This window comes from Physella acuta, unplaced genomic scaffold (genome assembly GCF_028476545.2).
Source record: "Physella acuta isolate Inbredline_101_S28 unplaced genomic scaffold, ASM2847654v3 ptg000441l, whole genome shotgun sequence".
Classification (NCBI taxonomy): domain Eukaryota; kingdom Metazoa; phylum Mollusca; class Gastropoda; family Physidae; genus Physella; species Physella acuta.
The window spans coordinates 216512-239732 of NW_026731960.1; the positions used below are offsets into that span (position 1 = coordinate 216512).

Below are 23221 nucleotides of genomic sequence, written 5' to 3' on the forward strand. Positions count from 1 at the left end.
TAGGTATGTTTATTCTACGCTTAGCAGAAGTCGGTCTGTTCTTATTGCTTATAAAATGAAAGAATTAAAAGATGCATACAATTATTTTTTTTAATTATAGATCTACTTGAAATCTTCAGCACCTTTTTGGAAACAGTAGATTCTAGCAATATTCGGAGATTTAGTAGATCTAGTAGTAGTCTCAAGTCTGCATATAAAGATATTTTGACAATTTCAGAACTGATTAATCTGGCCATTCTGTTGGCAGGTTGTTGCTTGTTGTCAACAAATTTTTAAATTGTCTATCATACTGAACTATTTTGATTTTAGATTGCAGTATTCGACAGTTGTAATAAAAAGCTAGTATGAGTGTTTTTAGGATATCATTCTAACTCTAATGTAAGTTTCACAAATGGCCTTTTGTTTTAATAGTCCCGATTCGTCTGTACTTTTTTCTGTAACCGAACCTGTGCAAAAATCCATGTGTACAGTATTTATTTATTAATTGCAAAAAATATGGCTCATCACAGAAAAAATAATATCTAAAATAATTTGTTTTAATAAATTATTTTTAAAGCAGCTAAAATCATGGCGGAAAAACTCAAAAGACGACGCTCCAAAGAAAGACTTATTGATGCTGATCATGATGTTGATGGAGTCTCCAACCCAACATTGGTATGAGTTTATTTTTCCATGTTAGTTGAACAGCACAGATTAAGTTGTATTTTAAGTAATTTTAAGGGACCTCAAAATGCTAACTTAGTTAACTTATTTTCTAGGATGAAGAATTGGAAAAACATTATGAAAAGTTTTCACAGTCACAAACAGAGGGAGAAACATCAACAGCAGAGGTGAGAAGTTTGTTTTTACTGGCAGATAAAAAAAAATCCAATTTTTTTATCTCTAGTTATGTTGAAAAAAAAAGAAAAATTAACATCCATCCCTCCCTGTGGCTCTATACAGTGCATGGAGGGCACCCAGACTTGTCTTTTGTCTTCTCCTTTCATCTGTGGACCCCAAGCTGCCATAGGTCTCTGTCCACATCATTTATCCATTGAGTGTAGGCTGATCTTTTCTTCATGTCCTCTTGAGGTTTTGGTTTTAAATATATATCTTTAAATTTTTTCCAGATGGAAGAAAATGCAAAAGCTGAAATGTTAAAAGGAGAACTGAAAACTCGCCACAGAAGAAGAAAGCGAGAAGTGAGTCCCCATATACATTTTCTTTCTAAAATATTTCAGAAGTTGGGCTTTTTTGTTTAGCAACTAAATAAAATTGAGGTATTTTCAGATCTTGTATAAAATTTTAAGTGTATTCTTTAAACTATACAGCTGTCAAAACTGGTGACTCCTAAAGATGATTTGACTGGTCAAATGAAGACTGTGAAGCTCCAGAGTCTAAAAAAATTAGAAGATACTGAACGTGAAACTGAATTATCAGATGCACTAGCAGGTTTTAATTAGTTAATTTTATTTCTGTAGATTTTTCAAGTTTTTATGTACAATACTAATATTAATGATAAACAAAGTTTGTTGTTTAGTAAAACTGTTTTTGTTTTTAGCATGTTCAATTTTGTATTTTCAGGAACCAGTGCACTTTCTACTGAAACGTCTCCCTTGCAAGATGAAACTACAGAGATAATGCCATTAGAGGACATACCCACGTTGGCAACTGATGCTGTCTCTACATCCCCAACTCCTTTACTGCCACAAGAGGAAGTTGTTTCTACTTTGGAGAGAGAAACCAGCAGTATGTTGTGGCTATATTATTTCATTTTAATTCTAGTGATGACAACTGTTGATTTTACTTTAAAATATTCTTGTCATAAGGTAATGAAACCATAAACAATATCCCAATATTTGTGGTTTTAGCCTTTTTTTAACTTCAGGTTCTTTGATAAGTTTGGAGGATATAAGTCAGTACAATGCCCCTGAGTCTACCCAGCTCTGGATGCTGGGCATAGTGTTGACCACATTATTCTTTCAAATGCAGATGTAAATAAACATATTTGAAAGGACCTACTGTTATTATATTACACTAAATTCAGTGGATGGGGATGGCGCGCGTGGCTAGCGGGAGAGAGCTAGACTGCTAACCTAATAGTCTCGAGTTCTAATCCGGCTCTGATGGGTACCTATCTCATGTTGGGGAAACAAAGGCGGCTGGGCATCGTGCTGACTATGCTATCCCTTCATAGGCCTAGGTCTCTGAAGCAGATGAACTCTACTTTATCTTCCCCATGTGTCTTAGGCACGAACGGGAAATGATGATGGAATTCAGTGGACAAACACATGACAACACTGTATTCAACATACTCTAGGCATCCTTTAACACAACTATTGTTTTGGTATTAATTGTTCTAATTGGATTTTGCCATGTCAAGCCATATTAACAAGAACTTAGAAAATGCTGAAAATTAACATTGATTTAAATCATTTTAGTAAAAGTGGAAGAGGAAGAGAGGCCAGCAACAGATAGAAAAAGAACAACTATCCGGGAGAAAATGAAACTGCGATTAGCTAAGGCAAAGGTGAAAATTCCTTCCTCATAGTAGAAAATGCAACAATCTCCAAAAAAAATTATTACTAAAATATGATTTTAAATAAATTAGTAAAACAATTATTTTATTGATTTAACTGCTGTTTTTAAAATGTTAAAATTACAACATTTGAAATAGGAGGAGGAAGAAGCAGAAATAGAAAAACTAGAACGAGATGAAAGGAAGAAGACTTTGAAAAAAGAAACAAGATTTGAGGAGGTAGTTACTGTTATCTAAATTGTTTACCTTTCTGTTGCTACTTTCAATCATTTTACGACATTATGAGTTAATGTTTTACATTAAATAACACTGATTTCTTTCTTTATATTGATTCTTCTCCTTTTTACATTTTCTAATCATCCTCCTATGGCATCATGTATAAATAAAACCATTTTGTTTGCTTTTTTCTTCAAGAATGCAGTTGTATCAATTATTTTTACATTCTAAACAACCTAGTTATGTTATTGTAATTTGTCAGTGCGAGTAAATTTCTTTGATTGCTTGTAGTACTAGTATATAGTTACTTGCTGTTTATAGATGTGTTGTTGTATTAACATCATTAATCTTTTTCACTTCCTCAATTAGTTATTATAAATTCATTTTTTTCCTAATACTTTGAGAAGGAACCTCTTTCCTTACATTAAAAAATCTGCTCCCTCTTTTTTAAATGTATATTGAACTGTTTTGGAACATGGATGACCAAAAACAATTTGTCACCCAAGAATTAAAAGGTTCTAATTGCTATTCCATAATGCATATCTTTGTACCTTGTAGTTCTGGAGTGATACAATACAAATTTTGAATCATACAAAAGCTGTAACCACTCAATTTTCTTTTTGTTGCTTTTTTACATTTTCAGAGTGAACTAACTGAGGTATTAATTGTTTATGCACATAGTTTACAATTAAACTTAAGATTTTTTTTCTCAATAACCTCTCACAATCTTTTCAATAACAGATGAGTTATAAATGGTCTATGTCTAATATTGTATGTATATATTGAATGAGATGGTGTAATCAATTACCTAGATTGTGCCTAAAATGAATAAGCCTTTCAATACTACTTGTCACCCAATCTTGAAAAATACAATCTAAAGATAACCTTGTTATTCTACGGTGACCTACTCTTAATTTGTTTCTACTGTATGCTGTCTGCAATTAGTTTTTTGTTTACTAAAAAATGTCGGAATAAGCTTTAGGTTGAAAAATGTTTTAAAAGGTGGTGTGATCCAACTATTAGGTTGAATTTATTTAAAACTGGATAGTTTTATAAATCTAAGTATTTTGATGATATCACCTCTAAATATATAGTTAATGTGTATATTTCATACATGTATAACAAATCCTTGTGGGTTGCATGATTTGTTTTCAACAAAAATGTCTGTCTTTCAACTTTCAATCACATACTCAACTTTGGATAACAAGCTTACATAACCATTCCTAGCATTAGTGAACTTTTTCCGCTCATAAATAGTTCAATATTGACTAACAATTTGACACCAAGCTATCCTCCCTTGTGTCTCTCTGTCTACTGATGTCTGTACTGTTGTGTTTTGTTAACAAAAAAATTTGAAACAAGTACTAGTTCTTACTGATTAAAATTATTTCAGCTAGGTAAAATAGATGTTCAAATATTTAAAAGAAAAAAAGAGGAAGTATGTGTTTCATTATTAAACAGGAAACAAAATACTGAATTGGTAATTCTCAGAGCTCATCTTTCATTACCAACATACTTGTCTAATTTATAGTTGATTCTATTTATTCTTCACAGGTAGTAAATCTAAACACTTTATAGTAAAATTCACAATGTATTGGATTATCTCACTAGTTCTGATTTGTTAAAATGAATTTGATTTTGAACTGTAGAATGTTATACTTTTTATAATGTATGTTTTCTGAAGGCTTCCAATGCTAAATACTTAATGCACATACCTGTGCTACTGTTGATATATTAGTGAAACATTTGAGATATTTATACTTCCACTACACATAATACATTTAAAATATATTCATAAAAGTTGCACTTTTTTTAAAGTGGAATGTTTGCCTCATTTGAAAGAAGTTTAAATTGTAACCTTGGATTTACTTGATTAATCAAAACCAGAAATATATTGCAGCTGAATGAAACAGAGTTGGCAAAGCTAGAGGAAAGGACAGAAAGAATGAGACAGTTAAGACTACAGCGGACCAAACAGCAAGAATCTGTGAGTGTTATGTTATTAAGTTAGCTGATACTCACATGATGGATAGACATTTGTTAACTGTATGTAAATATCAAGTTCTAAGGAACGAAATTGTATTAATATGTACATAAACATCTTCACGATTGAAATTGAATGCACATGACTTGTTTTGTTTTTTTTGTGTTGGTCAAAGCACAATGTTGACATAAACACTTCTATGCTTGGCAGTTGTCCTTCATGCCAACAGCAGAACAGGCTTTTGATTTCTTTACTCGAGCCTGGGAGCCGGAGGCTGAGGAAACAGAAGGAGAGAAGAAAGACAAGCCAGAGCCTAAGCCAGAACAACCAGAGGGAGAAGAACCAGAAACTGTAAGACTCTTGTTTTTTGTTAGCTTTTAATACACGTTTTTTAAAACCAGATTAACTTTGTAAAATTCTTTGGATATGTGGAATTGTTAATTAAGCCAGATTGATCACTTTAAAATTTTGCTTATGGTATACATTTATTAGCTCTTTCTAAGGACATTATTATTATTTATTTTACTCTCATTTTTTTTAATTCCTCTCAGTTAATTCATTTTTGACATGATTCAATTTTTTATAATACAGTGTCAATTTTATTTTTATAGGAAGAGGAAAGGGCAGCAAAAGAAGAAGGAAAAGATGGTAAAATTTTAATTCAGCTTTAAATCTTTAATAAACGTAACTCATTAGTTAAAATGTGTAACTCCATGGAGTGTATAATGATATTTGATGTAAAAATGTGATTTTGACAGAAGAAAGCAAGCTGTTGGTGGATGAGGACTATACAGAAGAGGGTTATGGGCCTGTTGCCATCAGAAAAGCTCAGTTGGTCGATGTAGCTAAGGTGCAAAAAGCTGAATCTGAAATGTTATTCTTCCCATCTACTGCCCCTGGTAGGTACATCGTTAATTAACAATCCATTACAAAATAACAAAGAGCAGACTACTAATTATCAATACATTTTTTGGTTATGTATTTTATTAACCAATACATTTAATGATACTACCAATAATGTTGAAGCATTTAATGGCATTTTTATTCTTACATTTTTTTTCACCTTTCTTAACAAAATTGATATTTTTTTTCAGTTCCTGCTACAGAAAAAGTTGGGGGTGAAGTTGAACCCAGATTTTTGGAAGACGAGGGTTTTTATGTTGGTGTGAAACCATACGTGTCAGACAGAAACAAGAGCAAAATGGAAAACAGGCTCTTGAAAGAAGCAGAAAAACAAAATCAAGTAATTCGTTTTCAAAATACCAATCGCCTAATAATTATTTCCTTATTATGATGTGGAATTCCTAATAAGCTGTGAAGTAAAATATTTGACAATGCTGCATTGATTTTAGGTGAACAAATGGTTTGGTGAAGATGGCCAGCTTGTGATTCTACCTGATCCTCTTAGAGATGCACCAACTAGACCACAGCTCCAGGATGAAGAGATTCCTTACATAGAGACATATTTTTTTAATGTAACTATGTTTATTTGGACTAAAAATCATGCTTATTTTTTACAATAAATATATTTTTAATTAAGACAACTTTTTATTAACAAAAAATAAATATTTTAACAAATTTTCGTTTTAAAATAAATTTGTGTTTTAAAGGTTTGTATATTTTTTTGTCCACAATACCAGCCAATTATGAGGGAATTTGACAGCAGGTATATAGATGGAGCAATAGATGGAGGTGGGTTTTATCAGCTAGATGTTGACATCAACTCTATTTCTTTCACCCATCATCACTTGTTTAGTCGAGAACATGTTCTGGCCAACAAGTTGACCTTGTTTTATGAGGAATATCTCGTACGCAGCAAGCGTAATATCACAGATTTTTTGGTTGATAAGGTAGGGTCATTTTTCTTGTAGTGTTAAACATGTAGAGAAATATTTTATTTATTATAGGAAAAAAATTAATAACAAAATATTAATAGTTAAAATATTGTAAGCTAATAAAAAGTATAAAGTACCCTATCTGACCTGGCGGTTGATAGGGGCTAATTATTTGTTCAACATCATGCATGGTCAGTTTTAATCCACTTGAATCAGTTCAGGTAAGGGGACAATATAGTCTGGCAGGAGTGCACATGATTTTGGACTGTGGGCAGATAAGGCTCATTAGCTGGAGACTGCCAACTTGAAGTCTGAGTCAACCAGCCAAAAGACACACATGTTGGAATGTATTACTTAATTGTGTTTCAGAACAACAACAAATGTTAGTCACTAACTTAATTTTCTAACCTCGTTTCTTCATGATGTTTCAGCTTGCAGCCTTGAAAAATTCAGCCCACTTGTTACACACCTACATCGCCTCACACAAGGTGTGTTATGTAAACTTTCTTGTATAATTCATGGTAGTCTTGTTAAAAATTATTATTTACATATTATTCAAGTGTCAGTCAGTTAAAGTGTTTAACGTTTAGTTTCTTTTTTCAGGGGGAAATGTCAGTATCAGATCGGGACAACTATGAACGGAGGTTAAGAGATTACAAAAGTGAAATCAGGTTACTTGTTTTTGCTTTCACACTATTAAAATAAAAAAGTTCATCAAATATAACTATTATTAACCCATGAATTTATTTTTCAGAAATGTCAAAAGCTCAAAGAATTAATTAGATTCTCATATATTCATTCTTACTTTTTGTAAAATTGATAAGATTTCCTATAAATACATTACTGTTTATAACATCGATTTGATTTCCCATAAATATTCTTACTTTTTATAAAATTGATTTGATTTCCTATAAATATATTCTTACTTTTTATTAAATTGATTTGATTTCCTATAAATATATTCCAGACAAACACGTTTCATGAGAGACAAGGAAGAGCAGACAGACAGAACTTTGTTAAAGAATATTATTCACACATGGAAGGAGGTGAAAGCTTTGAGGGAAACCCAGAAGTTTACCAATACGCCAGTTAAGCTTCAAATAAGAAAGTAATCATTTTATTTCTTTTTTTTTAATTAATTTAATTAGGCAAATAAAATATTTTTTAATTAATTTAAGTATACTTGATCCTAGACTAAAGCACTTGAATTTTATTTTCATTGTATATCTTTATTAATAAAAACATAAACTAATTCTAAAACTGATGTATTTAAAAATATGATAATTGTTTTGTATTTTCTTATATTTATATTTGTAATATTATTTGAACTACAGAGAAGAAACTAACAAAGCAGAGGACACAGAGAGGTGGAGGTTTGAGATGGAGGAAGAGTTTAACGAAGAAAGAGAGAAATATGAGGAGGATTTCATGAGGAAGGAGGCAATATACAGAGATCAAATGGAAAAATATGAAAAGCAGCTACAGGCTGTGGTAATGTTTTAAATATTTTTATAGTGGTTAATTTAATTGTTTTTAAAGTATTCAAAAAATATATAATTATTGTCGGGATTAAACTTTGTTTGGATGGTATTAATTTGTTTGATATATCACAAAATATTTGATAAATGTATTTTTTAAACATTTGGTTGTCAGTTGACGTGTCTATTAATGCCACAACCAGTCATCCCTGCTTCATGTTTTTGTCATTTTTCAGGAAGAAGCAAAAAAACGCATTGCAGAGAGGAATAAACAAAGGAGGGGCTCTAAGGCATCAAAGGTGTCTAAAGTGTCGAGAGACTCACCTCGTAATGAACAGCCAGATGAGGATGAAGAAGGGATAGAGGTATCTACATCTACTGTTACTGTAAAGTATTTTAAATAGCTATAGATTTTAACTTTAAATGCTCAGGTACAGCATAAAATTATTAGAAATTTTTTTAGTCATACTGTAATAACAATTTAACAGTCATTTTATAGTGATTTGGATTCATGATGAAAGAAGAGGTAGAGGCCAATGGTACTGTTGTAATGTAAAATAAAGATGTAGGAACAGAAGCAAACTACTGATGTAATGTGAAATTGAGATGTGTTGATTTAGGAAGAGACCAAAACATTATTGGTGTAATGTGAAATTGAGATATGTTGATGTAGGAAGACATCAAAACATTATTGGGTGTAATGTAAAATGTGATGAAGTAGGAAGACACCAAAACATTATTGGTGTAATGTGAAATTGAGATATGTTGATGTAGGAAGACATCAAAACATTATTGGGTGTAATGTAAAATGTGATGAAGTAGGAAGACACCAAAACATTATTGGTGTAATGTGAAATTGAGATATGTTGATGTAGGAAGACATCAAAACATTATTGGTGTAATGTAAAATGTGATGAAGTAGGAAGACATCAAAACATTGGTGTAATGTAAAATGTGATTAAGTAGGAAGACACCAAAACATTATTGGTGTAATGTGAAATTGAGATATGTTGATGTAGGAAGACATCAAAACATTATTGGTGTAATGTAAAATGTGATTAAGTAGGAAGACACCAAAACATTATTGGTGTAATGTGAAATTGAGATATGTTGATGTAGGAAGACATCAAAACATTATTGGTGTAATGTAAAATGTGATGAAGTAGGAAGACATCAAAACATTGGTGTAATGTAAAATGTGATTAAGTAGGAAGACACCAAAACATTATTGGTGTAATGTAAAATGTGATGAAGTAGGAAGACATCAAAACATTGGTGTAATGTAAAATGTGATTAAGTAGGAAGACACCAAAACATTATTGGTGTAATGTGAAATTGAGATATGTTGATGTAGGAAGACACGAAAACATTATTGGTGTAATGTAAAATGTGATTAAGTAGGAAGACACCAAAACATTATTGGTGTAATGTGAAATTGAGATATGTTGATGTAGGAAGACACGAAAACATTATTGGTGTAATGTAAAATGTGATGAAGTAGGAAGACACGAAAACATTATTGGTGTAATGTAAAATGTGATGAAGTAGGAAGACATCAAAACATTATTGGTGTAATGTAAAATGTGTTTATACAGGAAGAGAACGCCAGAGACCAGGAGATAATTGATGAAGAGCCTTTAGCTAAACCAGAACCACCAGAAGCCTTCGATGAAACTGCTGTAAGGGAACAGATCAAAGCCAAGGCTATGGCACAGAAAAGAAGGCCTGGTTGGTTTATTCTTGACCATATCAAATATCATTATTCTGTTTACATTTATAAGTATCCTCCTGTGTACTGATGTTGTTTTGTGGCACAGGTTACCATATTGTTTTTTTTTTTTAAAACTGATCAGTTGCAGATAGGATGAGAAAATTTTTTTTGCATCTTTTATTCAGGTGAACCCAAGCTGTTTCCAGAACTTTCTAACTCAGCCACAGTCACTCCTCCAGACCAGTGCACCAGGTAACAATCTTCAGTAAATTTCATAGTCCCCCTCGGGTTTTTTATCAAACATATTAATTAAAGGTGTTTACATCTCCTTTTTTACTTTCTCGTATATACGAAGTATAGAGAAAGTCTTGTAATCGTGCAAAAAAAAAAAATCGAGATTTTTGCAAATCTTGACGTTTTACATCTCACTGATACGGAAAAACATAATTTTGCAATCTTGTCCGTATGTCTGTGTGTCCGTGTGTGTGTGTGTGTGTGTGTGTGTGTCCGTGTGTAAACACGATAACTTGAGTACCGTTACAGCTAGGTTGATGAAATTTCATATACAAGTATTATATCAAAATCGTAGATCCGTATCAACTTTTGAGCGATTTCGGATAACCGGAAGTGGTACTTTTTCTACTTTGAATTTTTCAAAAGCCTATAACTTGAGTACTATTTCAGATAGATAAATGAAATTTCACATGTAAGTAAAAGATCTAATTCTCTACCTTCTGTTAAATTTTGAGTAATTTCCGTTGACCGGAAGTAGTACTTTACGCTACTTCCGATTTCTCAAAAAACTAATGTAAATTTATAAAGTACTAATACTATTGCGCACTATTATACACACCTTTATTAGGCGTTCGCTTGGTGCGCAATTGTTTTTTACTGAGATTCTATTCTATTTTTAAAAGTTTCAGTATTTAAAATGGATTAAAGATCATAACTATATCCCCAGTTACCATCCCCTGTTGTTTTATATAAGAATATTCGAGAAAGTTTAGGGGAGATCACTACCGGTTTATTAAAATATGCTATTTATATTTATCAATTCCCAAATATTAGTATTGATTTTTATATTGTACTTGACTTGTTTAAATCTTTTGCCAACAGAGGGGAACAGTTGAGGAGAGAAGAAGTCTCCAAAAGTAAACTCTATGTCAGGATACTTTTTAATGGGAAAGAAGTATCTCGCACAGGTCCCAGGTCTAGTAGTATTTTTTTTCTTTATATATGTGCTAGCACAGATTGTTGTAGCAGTGACTATATACCAATAAATTGTGTTTTTGGAATTATAATTTTATGGGGGAATGTTATTTTCTTTATACATTTTAGGCCTCTTTCTCAAGAATTTAAAGTAAACTTCGGCCAAATTTACAACTTAAAAATTGTGGAGTGGCCAGAGAGTATCAAATACGAGGTAAGTTTGAAAATAAAACTATCAATTTTGTTGTAACTATTATAAAAAGTTAATTTCTAAGTGTCAGAAAAGATTTACCCAGCCATAAACAGAAGTTCCCTTTTCTGATTGAGTGATCTGCACTACATAATTATCCCCCCTTTTATTATTGCATTTAGCCATCTTTAAATGAATTTTAATAACTAATTTATTATCTTTTTAAATTACATGTTTCTGACCATCACTAACGCACTTATATGCAAAGTTTGAAAAAAATTGCTCAGAAATTGATTAAAATTGAGTTTGAAAAAAATTGCTCAGAAATTGATTAAAATTAAGTTACAAGATTTAACCTGAATGACACTGACAGACAGACAAATATTGTAATGTTGAATACAATGAACTCCACAGATTTATGAGACAGCAGGTTTTGGTAGTGGGAGAATGTTGGCCGAGTTGTTTGCCCCTATCCCAGAGTCCTCTGTTACCTCTGTGAGTGTTGGCTTAGAGAATGTTGAATTCAGCTCTTACGAGAAAATACAATACCAGCACGAGGGAGTGGGGAGTGGTAAGCTGGAAAGTTTTATCTTAAATTGTTTTCTTGCTACTCTTATATCTGTTTTAAAAAGCTGGGTCTACTTCACTTTAACTTTTCTCATTTAAAAATGGATTTGATGCAGTTGTTAAGTTATGCTTTTTTATATAAATTAAAGAACTGCTTTAAAGAAGTTCAGCTTTGATGGGTACCTGATTCATATTATAAAAAGTAAAGTTGGCTGGACATAGTGCTGACCACACCATCCCTTCAAATCCCAAGGTCAAGAAACATGAACTCTACTTCATCTGAAAGGGGAAGAAATCAGAATATTTTGGAAGTTTGAGTAACTATAACAAGATGTTAATTGTAAGACTCCTTTTGAAGTTAAACCTTAAATATTTGACACAGGTGTAGCTTTCAAGTTTGAAGGTCATGTCCCTGACCTGGTGACCCTGATGACCTCAGGTGTGCTCAACTCCAGCGTGGCGTGGGCAGTTGGAGAGGATGGGCTCCCACTGGTTCCTATGGAGAAATTTGGTGCTAATTATTACGCTGCGATGTAAGTTGAGGTCTACTGTTATTATCACCACTAGATCTATTTTAAAAGTGAAAATGAAGTTTGCCTACTCGGTTTTGTTTTGTGAACGAATTCATTTTAACATTGTAAAATCGACTGTTATAATTTAAATGCTAGTGTTGATTGGTCAGGTATACTGTAAGTCAATTTCATAGCCATATAAACCCATCAAAGTTTAAAGAAGTATCAGCTAACTCAAGCAGGGACATTCTAGCAGGATGTAGAACTTGATATTATTTCTTACAGGCAAATGAAAAGGCTGGATCCTTTTGCTGCTATAGGTGCCAGTGGTGTGGCTAATCTGGAGAAACTTTTACACTGGTTTAAGGACTCAAGGCTGGACCCTAATGACCCCAACAACAAGGACATTGTCTACATGTTGAGTGTGAGTACCAAAGACATTGTCCATATGTGATGTTTAAATTTCAGAACACTTTTTCTTTTTAAAATTCCAATTCCTGGTGGCACTTATATCAGCTAGGGTTCTGGCAAATATTTTTCACCATTTACTTTTATTCTTGTTACCTTGTAGCTATTATATTAACACAGGGCAGTGACCAGACCCTCCTCCAGCCCAGGGAATACTTCAGGCTTGAACCCCTCCAGCAGGAGTTTAATTTGGCCACATGGGAAGAGCTGGAAAACAACGTTCGCTTCAAGATGATTGAACTCAGGGACACAGAAAATCCAATGTTTAAAGGGTACCAGATGATCCCTGTTAATGAAAAAGAGGTCCCTCGAGATATACTGAAGGTCTGACTTTGTGTTTGTTTCCTTTAAAAAATACAACTTCTGCAGAACTGCTAAAGACTATTAATTATTACATTTTTTTAAAATTGTTGATTATTGGTTGTCGATTAGAAATGTAAATCACACCTTGATAACTTAGCAACACATCAATCTCTGTCAGGAGTATGAGAAGAAACTTAGAGAAGAGTCACAGCTAGCCCCAGTTAAGGGAGACCTTGAACAGCACAGGGCTCAAGTGAACTTGTACCTACAAAAGGTCTGTGGTTTTTTGCTTCGCTATACAATTCACTTTTTATTGAAATGTGTACAGTTTTAAACAGTCAATATAATGTTGCAGATCAAGAACAGAGTTTTGGCTCAATACAGATTTGCTTCTCACCAGCGGTCATTGCAAGACATGGTGTATGAGGATAACCCGCCTAATTATGCGTATGTGCTTTGAACAAATTGACTTTTTAAATAAAAAGTATTCCTTTTTTAAAGGCCAATGGTAAACAAAAGTAGGCTCAATCACTAAAGTTTTACATTGAAATCCTCAGCTTGATATTTAAATCCCTAATGAGACTGTCAGAACCGCGCCGTCCATTAAAACCAGTACGTAAAGAGAGAAAGAAGGTAACCGCTCAAGCTCTGCATGGCCAGGAGGTTAAAATTCTCATCAATATCATCAGAGCAACTTATGTTCCTGTTCGCAAGACTAGCGCCAGGTTGGCTTTTAAATTTTAAAAAATATACTTGCTTTATTCAGATTTCATTTGAAGTCTTTTATAACATTGGGTCTTTATACTAATGAATAAACCTAAAAATGGTAATGCTTTAGACAATGAAAATATGTACAAGATTTTTTTTTTTATTTAATATCTTAGTCTTTTTGGATTAAAAATCTTTGTGGAAGGGGTATTTTATACAACTTGTACATGCCAATCTTGTGAATCCACACTTTGCAGTAATTTTTATTTTCAATTTTTCTTTTAGCCCAGCACCTGGTAGTACAACAGCTAGAGACACGCAGGGGAAGCCATTTGTTGATCCCTATGGGGTAGGTTAGGGCTAGGAAAGATAGAATTCAGTTGTAACATTTGATTACAGTACTGAACAATCTTTTTTATTAAGCGTAATAACATGTTTCATATTTTTAAATTAAGATTCCAATTTAACCATTTCAGGAATTAGTGTGCCCATTTGTTGAGGTCATGTTTCAGAGGTCTAGAGTTAGAACGAGGCGTGGTGATGGACCAAACCCAAGTTTTAATGAAAAACTTGAACTAATTCTGAAGTAAGTTTTAGTTAAGATACTTTTAATTGTACTAAAAGTTAGTGAATTATATAATCTTAGTCTTATCCGTTGGGGCCCTAAGTTTTAACATTAGATTTTTATCTGTAGAAGTAAAATAGACTGTAAGCAAGATAGGTTAATTTTAAAAAGTATTTATGCCAAAAAAAAATTGATTTTTAAACTGAATGGTGTAATTAATTTCAGAGTTCCAAATGATGATTATTCCCCCTCAGCCTTACAAAATATAGATGACATCATCTTTTTGAATGTTTTTGATGAAGTGACTGTTGATGTTCTAGAGGTCAGTTTTATGTGTTATCTAAAAAAAAGTTTTTGAATATGAACAATTTTTTATAGTTTTAATTGATAAAGTCAACTTACAAAATGCTATTGTATGAAAATTACAAACATTGAAATACTGTATGACTTGTCATAACTAATGACATTTTTGTTGTTATGAAAATAAAGATCTGATTATCCAGAGGTAACTTGTTACAAGGGTTGAGCCCGAGAAGGCGATGCAAAAGGATCTGGCAGTGAGATAAACCTAGGGTCACACTCCACAGCCATGCCGCTCCTGCCCCTGTTGTCTCGCTCAGATTCTATGTGGACGTGATTCTCTTTATAAATGTAACCAACGTTGCCGTACACCCTGACCGGAGCCCCACAGCTCCCCCTGCAGGTAGACACGTAATACGTGTATGCTGTAAAATTAACATGCCTGCTCAGGATCATGATTTTCCTGCGATACAGTTCCGTACCAAATGAAATTTTCTTTGATCGCCCATGTGGGTGTGAGATGATTAGCGCCAGAAGTTTTTCCTTCTTGCTGAAATGCCAGACCATCTCCTTGTGAAGCCTCTTGACATTGGGGATGTAGTTGGATAGGGATAGTATGGCATTCATGTCATGGGTGCAGCAGGAGACGTACATCAGGTCTGAGCTGTGCCTCTGCTCTGGTGCTGGGTACATCCCATACAGAACACTGATCCTCTCCTTGTATTTCTCATCATTGTAGAACAGCTTGACCGTAGTCGACTCTGCTTCGTAGATGTCGTAAACAAACATGGAGGAGGTACACAGCTCAAAAATGCCCCAAGTGTCTTTTGGTTTGCCGGATAGCTTACATTCAGGACAAGGGCAGTCCCCGCCTTTGCCCCCAGAGGTGATTTTATAATCTCCGCAAAACCAGCCCGTGCCAGCTCGCAGAAATTTGCGCCCTCGTTGGTTGTAGAGTAGGTAGTCCGAAGGTCGGTTGGGGCTGACACAGTCCACGACAACATGGGCGACAACCTCAGCAGATAGTTTGATGAAGTCAAAAAATTGCTGGTCTCGGTACTCTATGGGTAGGTCCCGGACGTTGAAGTCGTGGAGTGAACGAAACATCCTGTGGTTAGGGTTCTTGGTGCAGGCCCTCTTGTGGAAGAGGAAGTCGGACTCTGTCCCCATGCTCACCTCCATATCAAAACATCCTGTTCAGGAAAAATTTAAATATTCTAATCACCTTACAGAAACCTTAAATACTAGTAAAAGGGAAATAATTCATCTAAGCAAAAGTAATTAAAAAATACCTGTATGTTAAAGAACTAAATTTAATTTTTCTCATCTAGTTTCTGGGTTAGTGTTGTATTTCATATTTTAATTCTTAGTAAAAATATGTATAGAAAATATTAGGAATAAATATCACAATGTTTTATCCAAACGTCTCCTAGTGTAGAAAAAAAAAACTCACCCAACTCCCTCCAGATGGGTCGAGCCAGAGCTGCAGTGCTGAGTGAATCACCACTAGCTGTATAGCACAGCCCCTCCTGTCTGAGTTGTCTCCCCACCAATTCTTTCCCTGCAATCCCTGCCCCCAAAAGGCCTGTCCCCAGGATTCCAGCCTGCACAATCAAATCTCCTGCTGGTAATGGAGACCGAGGGGACATGGGCCCCCTCATCTCCTCTTCATCCTCTCTGGGCTCCGGACGTGATGGCCGCTCAAACCTGTAGGGGCTCTGAGGGGGTTCCTCTGGTTCTCCGATTGCTCTGCTTCTAGGCCTTGATGATCCATAAGGCTGCGTAGGCCTGTTTTCTGAAGGGTCAGCCCTATGAAACCTGGTAGCCATTTCATCAAAGTCTCTAACTGCTCGAGTTCGATGCCTTAACCCTGGCTGTAGTTCAAGAGTCTGATCCAAGCTGGGAGATGTTGACTGTGATGCTCCTAAGGGGGTGGCGCATGCCCCCATAGGGGTGGCACTTGCTCCCATAGGGGTGGCGCTTGTCCCTTGATCTGCACTTGGTTCAGATGACTCCGCTTCCATAGGGGAAGTTGGAGACATAGGAAGGGATTTTTTGTTTTGTCCTGGAAAAAAAAGTTAATCATAATCTGTAATTGGCATAATTTTCATACCAATGTCCAGTAATGAGGGAAGGAAATGTTTGAAAAACAACTGTTTTGCTTGTAAATACTTGACAGATATGGGCTGGAGTATTCCTTTGTCTGGCAAGTGGATCATCAAGGCTTCAAAGCTTAGTTGTTAATAGTATTTCAATGTCAGTTTAAGTGTTCAGGTTAGGGTAGAACTTAAGGTTTTGGGAGTATTGGTTTACCCATGATTAAGGAATCTTCCAAAACTAGGTTTTAGGTTGTTAGTATTGTAATCTCAGGTTTAGTGTCATATCTTTTTCTCTTTTGTGCCCAAGACACATGAGGCTGCCTGTATTTAGTTAACTACCAGTAATCAAACACCCCTTTTTTTAACGATTTCATTATTATGGCATAATCTAATACTGATATAACATATACATTGGGTTTGTGATAGGATTAGCAAACTAGTATTTTACATTTTTATACCTATAACCACTTTTAAAGAGGATTTCATTATTTTAGCATTAATATTTACTAAAATCAATAACTTTCCCTAACTCAAAACTCTAACCCTGAACATAAACATGACACTTATTTGAAAAAATGCTAATTTTGGGAAAGACAATTGTCAGACACTGGTGGGAAAAACTGCCCTTTATTTATAAAAATATGCAACCTTCCTGAACCAATTTCTATGTAAACTATTTCACAGTCAATTTCTGGTCTTGGAACTAATATTCTAATTTCTGACTTTGATACAACTATGTTAAATATTTCCCAACATGCTACAGCTGTATACAATTTTCAAACAATTTTATAAATCTGTCCATGTGAAGAAAATTCATGTAATCTTTACAGCAAAATTTGTATCAATGGTAAATATTTAATATACATTTATCATGCATAACTTTCTTACCTGAATTCTCTCCATATTTTACGGTTGGTGGCTTCTCACTCCTGTTTTGATTAACATCTGTTTGTTCAGTATTGTCTTCCATTGCTGTCAGTTGGTTAACTTCAGATGTGTTGGTGGTAAGATGTACAAATGGAATAAACTATCCAGACACCCAGAAATCTAATCCACACTGTTGTGGTTTGGAGACTGTTAACTAGTGCAGACTCAAGGAAGGGACACAACTGTGTTTATTTACATCACATGAACTTTTCTCACATTTTTAGATAGTTAGGGGGGGTGGGGCAAAGTGAGTGATTTTATTTTTTTTTAACTTGTATTTCTATTGTACACAATACTAAATATTTTTTTGTTAAATGTAGTTCATACTTACATGCAAGTCACAATTGACACTTGTTTTTAATATAAATATGTATGTTTTAAAAAGATAAAATTCTTGTTTTAAGTACATTTATACAGTTTCAGAAACATACAGTAATATCAATTTATTGTATCAGTAATTATCACAGGATTCAAAAATTATATTTTATAACATGTTCTGTAAAGTATATAGAATAGACTTATGGCTTTGTTGGTGGCGGAGGTAAAGTAACTTAAATAACTTATATTAAAAAGGTTTTGAAAAGTACACTATATGCTCCTAATTTATTTTTATTTTAGGACAATAGACAGCGAGAGACCAACGTACACCAGAGAATAGAGAAAAAGTGGCTTGGAAGCATTAAAATTCCTTTCTCAACAGTCTACTTCAATAACAAGGTGATTAGAATTATCTTTTTTTTCGAGAATAAAGCTTTAGCTTTTAATGTTTATTTTTTTTTGTATACTCTGATTTTAAGATTTAGAATCTAAATAAAACTTATTTATATACCAAAATTTTTTTAAGTTTTTAAAAAAAAAATATTTTAGCTATATAAGTTGTAATTTCAATTTTCACAGATTGATGGTACCTTCCGTTTAAACACGCCCCCTATTCTACTGGGCTACACGTACGATCAGTCCCAGCTTCAGCACGGGCTGGTCGACATGGACCCCAGTGCTGCCAGGACCAACACCTACCTCACAATGTTTGTCACCCTTGAGCCCTCGCTCACACTGCCAGATCCATTCAAAGAAAAGGTCAGACATTGTTTTTCTTTTTAATGGAATCCTTTCTGTATTATTAACTAACAGTCTCTTTGTTATTTCACTGAAGTTAAATTTTCTGTATACCAGTATTAACATGAGCTAACATTTTTATATATTTTAATTTTTGTATTTATAGTAATATTTATTTTAGTTGTAAATAACTGCAAAAATGTTTGGATAGTTAAACAAAAAAGATATTTAAAAATTGCAATGAATATGCCTGAAACATTATCTAGGAAAAAAAAACCGTGGTCATGTATATGTGCATATAAATGTTCTCCAATAATTAATGTGATTCATTTAATATTCTTATGCTTTTGACTACGAAGAAACTGGTAAGTGCATTAGTGGGTGATGAGGAACACGCTTTAGCATGCAGCACATTTAGAGTAACTGTTCACTAGCAAGCACAGAATAGATGTTTAACACTGTGGCAGTAGTTGGTTTGCTGTGAACCCCTTTGTCCTTGTTTGTTTTCATGGCCTGTTCTTCATATGTTCAAATCCTTATTTGTTTTAGTTGTTTGCAGCACAGAGATGTAAGGAAATGGGATAAAAATGTTTAATTTTTCTAAGGGACTATTTGTTTTTTGCTGAAAATTGTTTCAAGATAGTTACTTGTAGAAGTATTAGGTCTCATAAATGAATAGCATAAATGTATAGATTTATTTATTTTCATTTTACAATCTGATGTTTAATTTTAAAACATAAATTTATTTTTTTCAATGTATTACATGTCTTAATTTTATCTAAAAATATTTATTTTAGACAAACATCATTGACAAAAATTAAGCATTTTACCAATCTTTAAACACTATAAACAGTTGTCCACAAATGAAGAGGAGGAACTGATCCAGCATGCTGATGTTTGGCAAGAGAAGCTGGAAAAAAAATTCCCAGGGCGAATTTTCAAGACAACTGTAATGGATACAACTGGCAGGAATGTTTTTGTGACCAGATTTTTTCGGCCAATTAAACCTCCACCAGAAGTAGAGAGCTGCACAGATCCAGGAAGGGCCATGGTAAAATCTTTTAAACCCAACTTAACTTGTTTGTTGTTTAGGTAGTTTTAGACTTTCTAGTGGACAAGCCTGGTCAGGTGAGAGAGCTCACAGCTGCTAACAAGTCCTGAGTTTGGACCTTCTGGCAGATGAGGCTCATTAGCTTAGGACAGCAACCCATCTAGGAGAGAAAGCTGCTAAATCAAACAACTGCTACCTTGTAGTTTGTTCTTGGGTAGACAAAGGCTATGGAAGCGAATCCAGAATTGGAAGCAGGCTGAAATCAGTCAACTGGCCATTTGGCACATAACATACACATAATACTAAACTTTGGAAAGAAGAAAAACTTCAATATTAAGAACAATGATAAAGAAAAAGTTGCCTTCATTTTGCTCTGTTTTAAAAGACATCATTGTAATTTCACAATTCAACAAACTTATTGGGTGAAATCTTTTATTTTTATAAAGCATTTAAAAAAAAATGTTTTAACATTATTCCATTTGTATAATGAGGTCTTGAAAGACCGACATGATGCTGATGTTCTATATATTTTGTTTGGATAGTTTTGATGGTGTTGGATTCCCATGAAAAATAACCAATATTATTGCTGACATTTTTTATGTGACAGGAGCTTGCTGCCAGATATGTCTCTCTCATTCCATTTGTTGCTGACACAGCACTTTTTCCTGGCCAATGTGATATATGGAGTACCTGTAATGTGAGCAATTTTTACTACAGCAACATTAGAGCTTCATTTTTTTTAAGTCTTGTGTTTATTTTGTTTTGTTTGTAATAAATTTGTTTATGTTGTTGCCAATTGTTGGCTTTGTTTGTATGAATTATTTAGAATTAGTTGTTGGCAATGGTTTTAAGTTTTCAAGTGTTTTGTGTTTGTCACAGCTTCCACTTTTTTATTTATTCACTGCTGAATCTAATAATTATTTAACACACCTCTACTCACCATTTAAATCTTCCCTGTGTGTTTCCCAGCAATTTATGAAGATGCTGTGTGGGGATGAAGAAGAGCATGCAGTGCTGTTGACCAACTTTTTCCTGGGACTTGGAAAGAAAGCTTGGCTTTTGTTAGGTATGGTACTTTGGTTTTTTTATATCAGCCTTCATTTATTTTGGTTGCAAAATTTGACTCATCTAATTAAACAGACCAATTAGCAATAAAAATTACAAAATTGATGTAATTTTTGTAATCTGCAGAATATTTTGTAGTGAGTCCCATAAGGTGGTATATAATTACTCAGCATTGTACCTGTAATAGTCCAATACATATAAATATCTAATCAAATGAAAACTTTCCCTTGTAGGCAATGCAATCCCTGAAGGTAGAACCGCCTATGTGCTAACAGATGATAATGGTGTCATCTCTATATGGAATGCCAGATCAGGAGAAAAGTATGGTATCCATGACAACTACTGCCCTATACAGAGTGTGGGGTGTGTTATCAATGCAGAGAATGTAAGTCACAGTCTTAGCTTGAGAAAGTTTTGTTTTATACAATCTTTTTCTAGTCTAATGTACATTTGAAATGTTGTGATGGTAATAAATAGTGAACTGACTTAGTGCTTACATTGACTTACAGATCTATGCCAATGTACAGCAGTATGAAAAACCTTCCCAGATGAATTTCAACTTGAACAACTCAAGCCACTGGCAGTCATTTTATAATAAATCTTTCCCCAGCAGAGGTTTAGCATCAGTTCAGGTGGGAATTGTTAACATATTACTTTTAAATGAAACTTATCAATCTATGGTCCTTGTAAATTGTATTCGTTTTTTATTTTCTAATTTACTACTATAAATAATTTTGTCAGTTGTAGCTTTGGAGTGAGATTTATGGGAAAAAAACAATTTCAAAGAATATTTTTTCTAATAATACTATATTAATCTCTATTTTTTTTAATGCATTATTTTGGTAACTGCAACACTAGCCTTCTCCAAATGAACTTCCTTATAATTGTTAGCCTGAGATGCAAATTTTAAAATTGTCAGTTTTAATGTTTTAGCCAAATGTACTCACATATCGACGCAAAGATAAAAAGTTTGAAGGTCTTGTTATGGAGTTGCAAGAGAAAATTGAGCAGCTGCTCAAAAATAAGATCATGGAATGGAGAAGTCGGTACATAACTCGCTGGAACAGACACTGCACACAGATTATGAGGAAGCTTTTACCCAAGTCAGTTTTTCTTTGTTTACTTGTTTCATTTCAAAATTAACTGAGTTTATTAAATAACTTAATTTATTGAAGTTTGTCTTATACTCTATCAATGGAAAGTTGTATGAATTTTTTCACCATACCTGTTGACAGATTAGAAGAGAACTGTGGAAAACCAATAGAAGAATCTAACCTCAGAGACCTGGAAGAATCTTTCAAGTCATACAAGGTGAATAAATATCAGCATCTTTTACTGTAGCATTATTTTACTAAATTACGTCATCAAATATCAGTATTACATCTGATGTCCTCATCAAATATCAGAATTACATTTAATGTCACCATCAAACATCTAAACCTTGTTTTGTCCTCCAGGTTTCAGGCTTTCCTCTCAACATCCCATACACAGACATGGACAGTATCACAGAAACTGTTTTCTCTACGGGTGTTCATGCTCAGGAGACAAGTGAAGTAGAGTTTGCCCTGGCCGTCTATGTCCATGGCTATACCAACAATGTCATGTCAATATGGATCTATGTAGCTTCTCTCTTAAGGATGAGGTAGATCTAGATCCACAAGACGTTTGTCAATGTTTTCAAGTAGCTTCATGCAGAAGCTTTTATTCCTCACAGAGTATAATTTACTCATATTCTTTGGATTTTACCAAGAGATCAAAATCTCCGTCCTTCCAATAACTTCTTTTGAAGTACAAGGTTCCTCAAGTGCATTTGTATATTTTCATGTATTTATGCATAGATATTTGTAAAGATAAATATTTAAGTACTAATCTTAAGTACTTTATACTTGTACACAAATTATAATACAAATTATTTTACTGCTCTTAAAATTGTATATAGAAAATGTCCCTTTGTAACTTAGTCCCACAATCTCAAACTTCTGTGATATTTTTTTTCAACTTATCTGAACATAAGTTTAGATATTATTGCAGTACAGGAAAATAACAGACTTAATTTCTAGCGAATAAATTTTAAAAATGTGTAATTGTTTTGTTTATCGTTATATAATTGTTTTATTTATCAACTCAACACATAGCTAATGGGAGCGTAGTGATTGTAGGATATACAATTCCTTCATGTAGTGAGGTTATCTTCCCTTTGATTTCTAAGTCAAAATGGGTATTACTCCCTGTCATGATGCGAGTTACTCGGACAGGGTCGATGTTGGAAGTTGACGAACAACGTACAACGATCCAATACACTTACATATCAAACAGGACGGCGTTCTTTATTTTTCATCTTTATTTACATATACTATACACGACTACATCGATGACAGACAGGACAAAGACTTCTACACCCTAACAAGACTCAGACTGCTTTCAACTATTTGCCCTAACAGCCAAAACATACTCTCCCA

At 33.7% G+C, this 23221-nt stretch overlaps 2 protein-coding genes across 4 annotated transcripts; one reads left to right on the forward strand and one right to left on the reverse strand.

Moving 5' to 3' along the window:
* Positions 1-232: 232 nt before the first annotated feature.
* On the forward strand, positions 233-23166 carry LOC131943086 (coiled-coil and C2 domain-containing protein 2A). Of its 3 annotated transcripts, none has more exons than XM_059303097.1 (45): positions 233-378; positions 557-654; positions 759-830; positions 1110-1181; positions 1311-1431; positions 1564-1728; positions 2421-2509; positions 2657-2737; positions 3378-3392; positions 4635-4721; positions 4929-5069; positions 5330-5366; positions 5477-5617; positions 5813-5961; positions 6071-6193; positions 6359-6568; positions 6985-7041; positions 7157-7224; positions 7521-7661; positions 7888-8044; positions 8268-8396; positions 9627-9759; positions 9928-9994; positions 10859-10951; positions 11081-11165; positions 11556-11712; positions 12091-12241; positions 12506-12644; positions 12809-13012; positions 13170-13265; positions 13347-13438; positions 13549-13716; positions 13985-14048; positions 14176-14285; positions 14490-14586; positions 18209-18307; positions 18488-18667; positions 19500-19697; positions 20305-20394; positions 20667-20763; positions 20996-21147; positions 21272-21394; positions 21696-21865; positions 21998-22073; positions 22220-23166. In XM_059303097.1, exons 2-45 carry the CDS (start codon positions 568-570, stop codon positions 22406-22408), a joined length of 5172 nt encoding a protein of 1723 aa, XP_059159080.1. In that variant the 5' UTR covers positions 233-378; positions 557-567; the 3' UTR covers positions 22409-23166. The 3 variants fall into 3 exon arrangements, with proteins under 3 accessions (XP_059159080.1, XP_059159081.1, XP_059159082.1); XM_059303098.1 differs by having other exon boundaries at positions 560-654; XM_059303099.1 differs by lacking the exon at positions 3378-3392.
* On the reverse strand, positions 14696-17758 carry LOC131943087 (uncharacterized). The gene is made up of 3 exons (XM_059303100.1): positions 17552-17758; positions 16018-16629; positions 14696-15757 (listed from the first exon to the last, which is right to left on the reverse strand). Exons 1-3 carry the CDS (start codon positions 17631-17633, stop codon positions 14778-14780), a joined length of 1674 nt encoding a protein of 557 aa, XP_059159083.1. The 5' UTR covers positions 17634-17758; the 3' UTR covers positions 14696-14777.
* Positions 23167-23221: the final 55 nt, after the last annotated feature.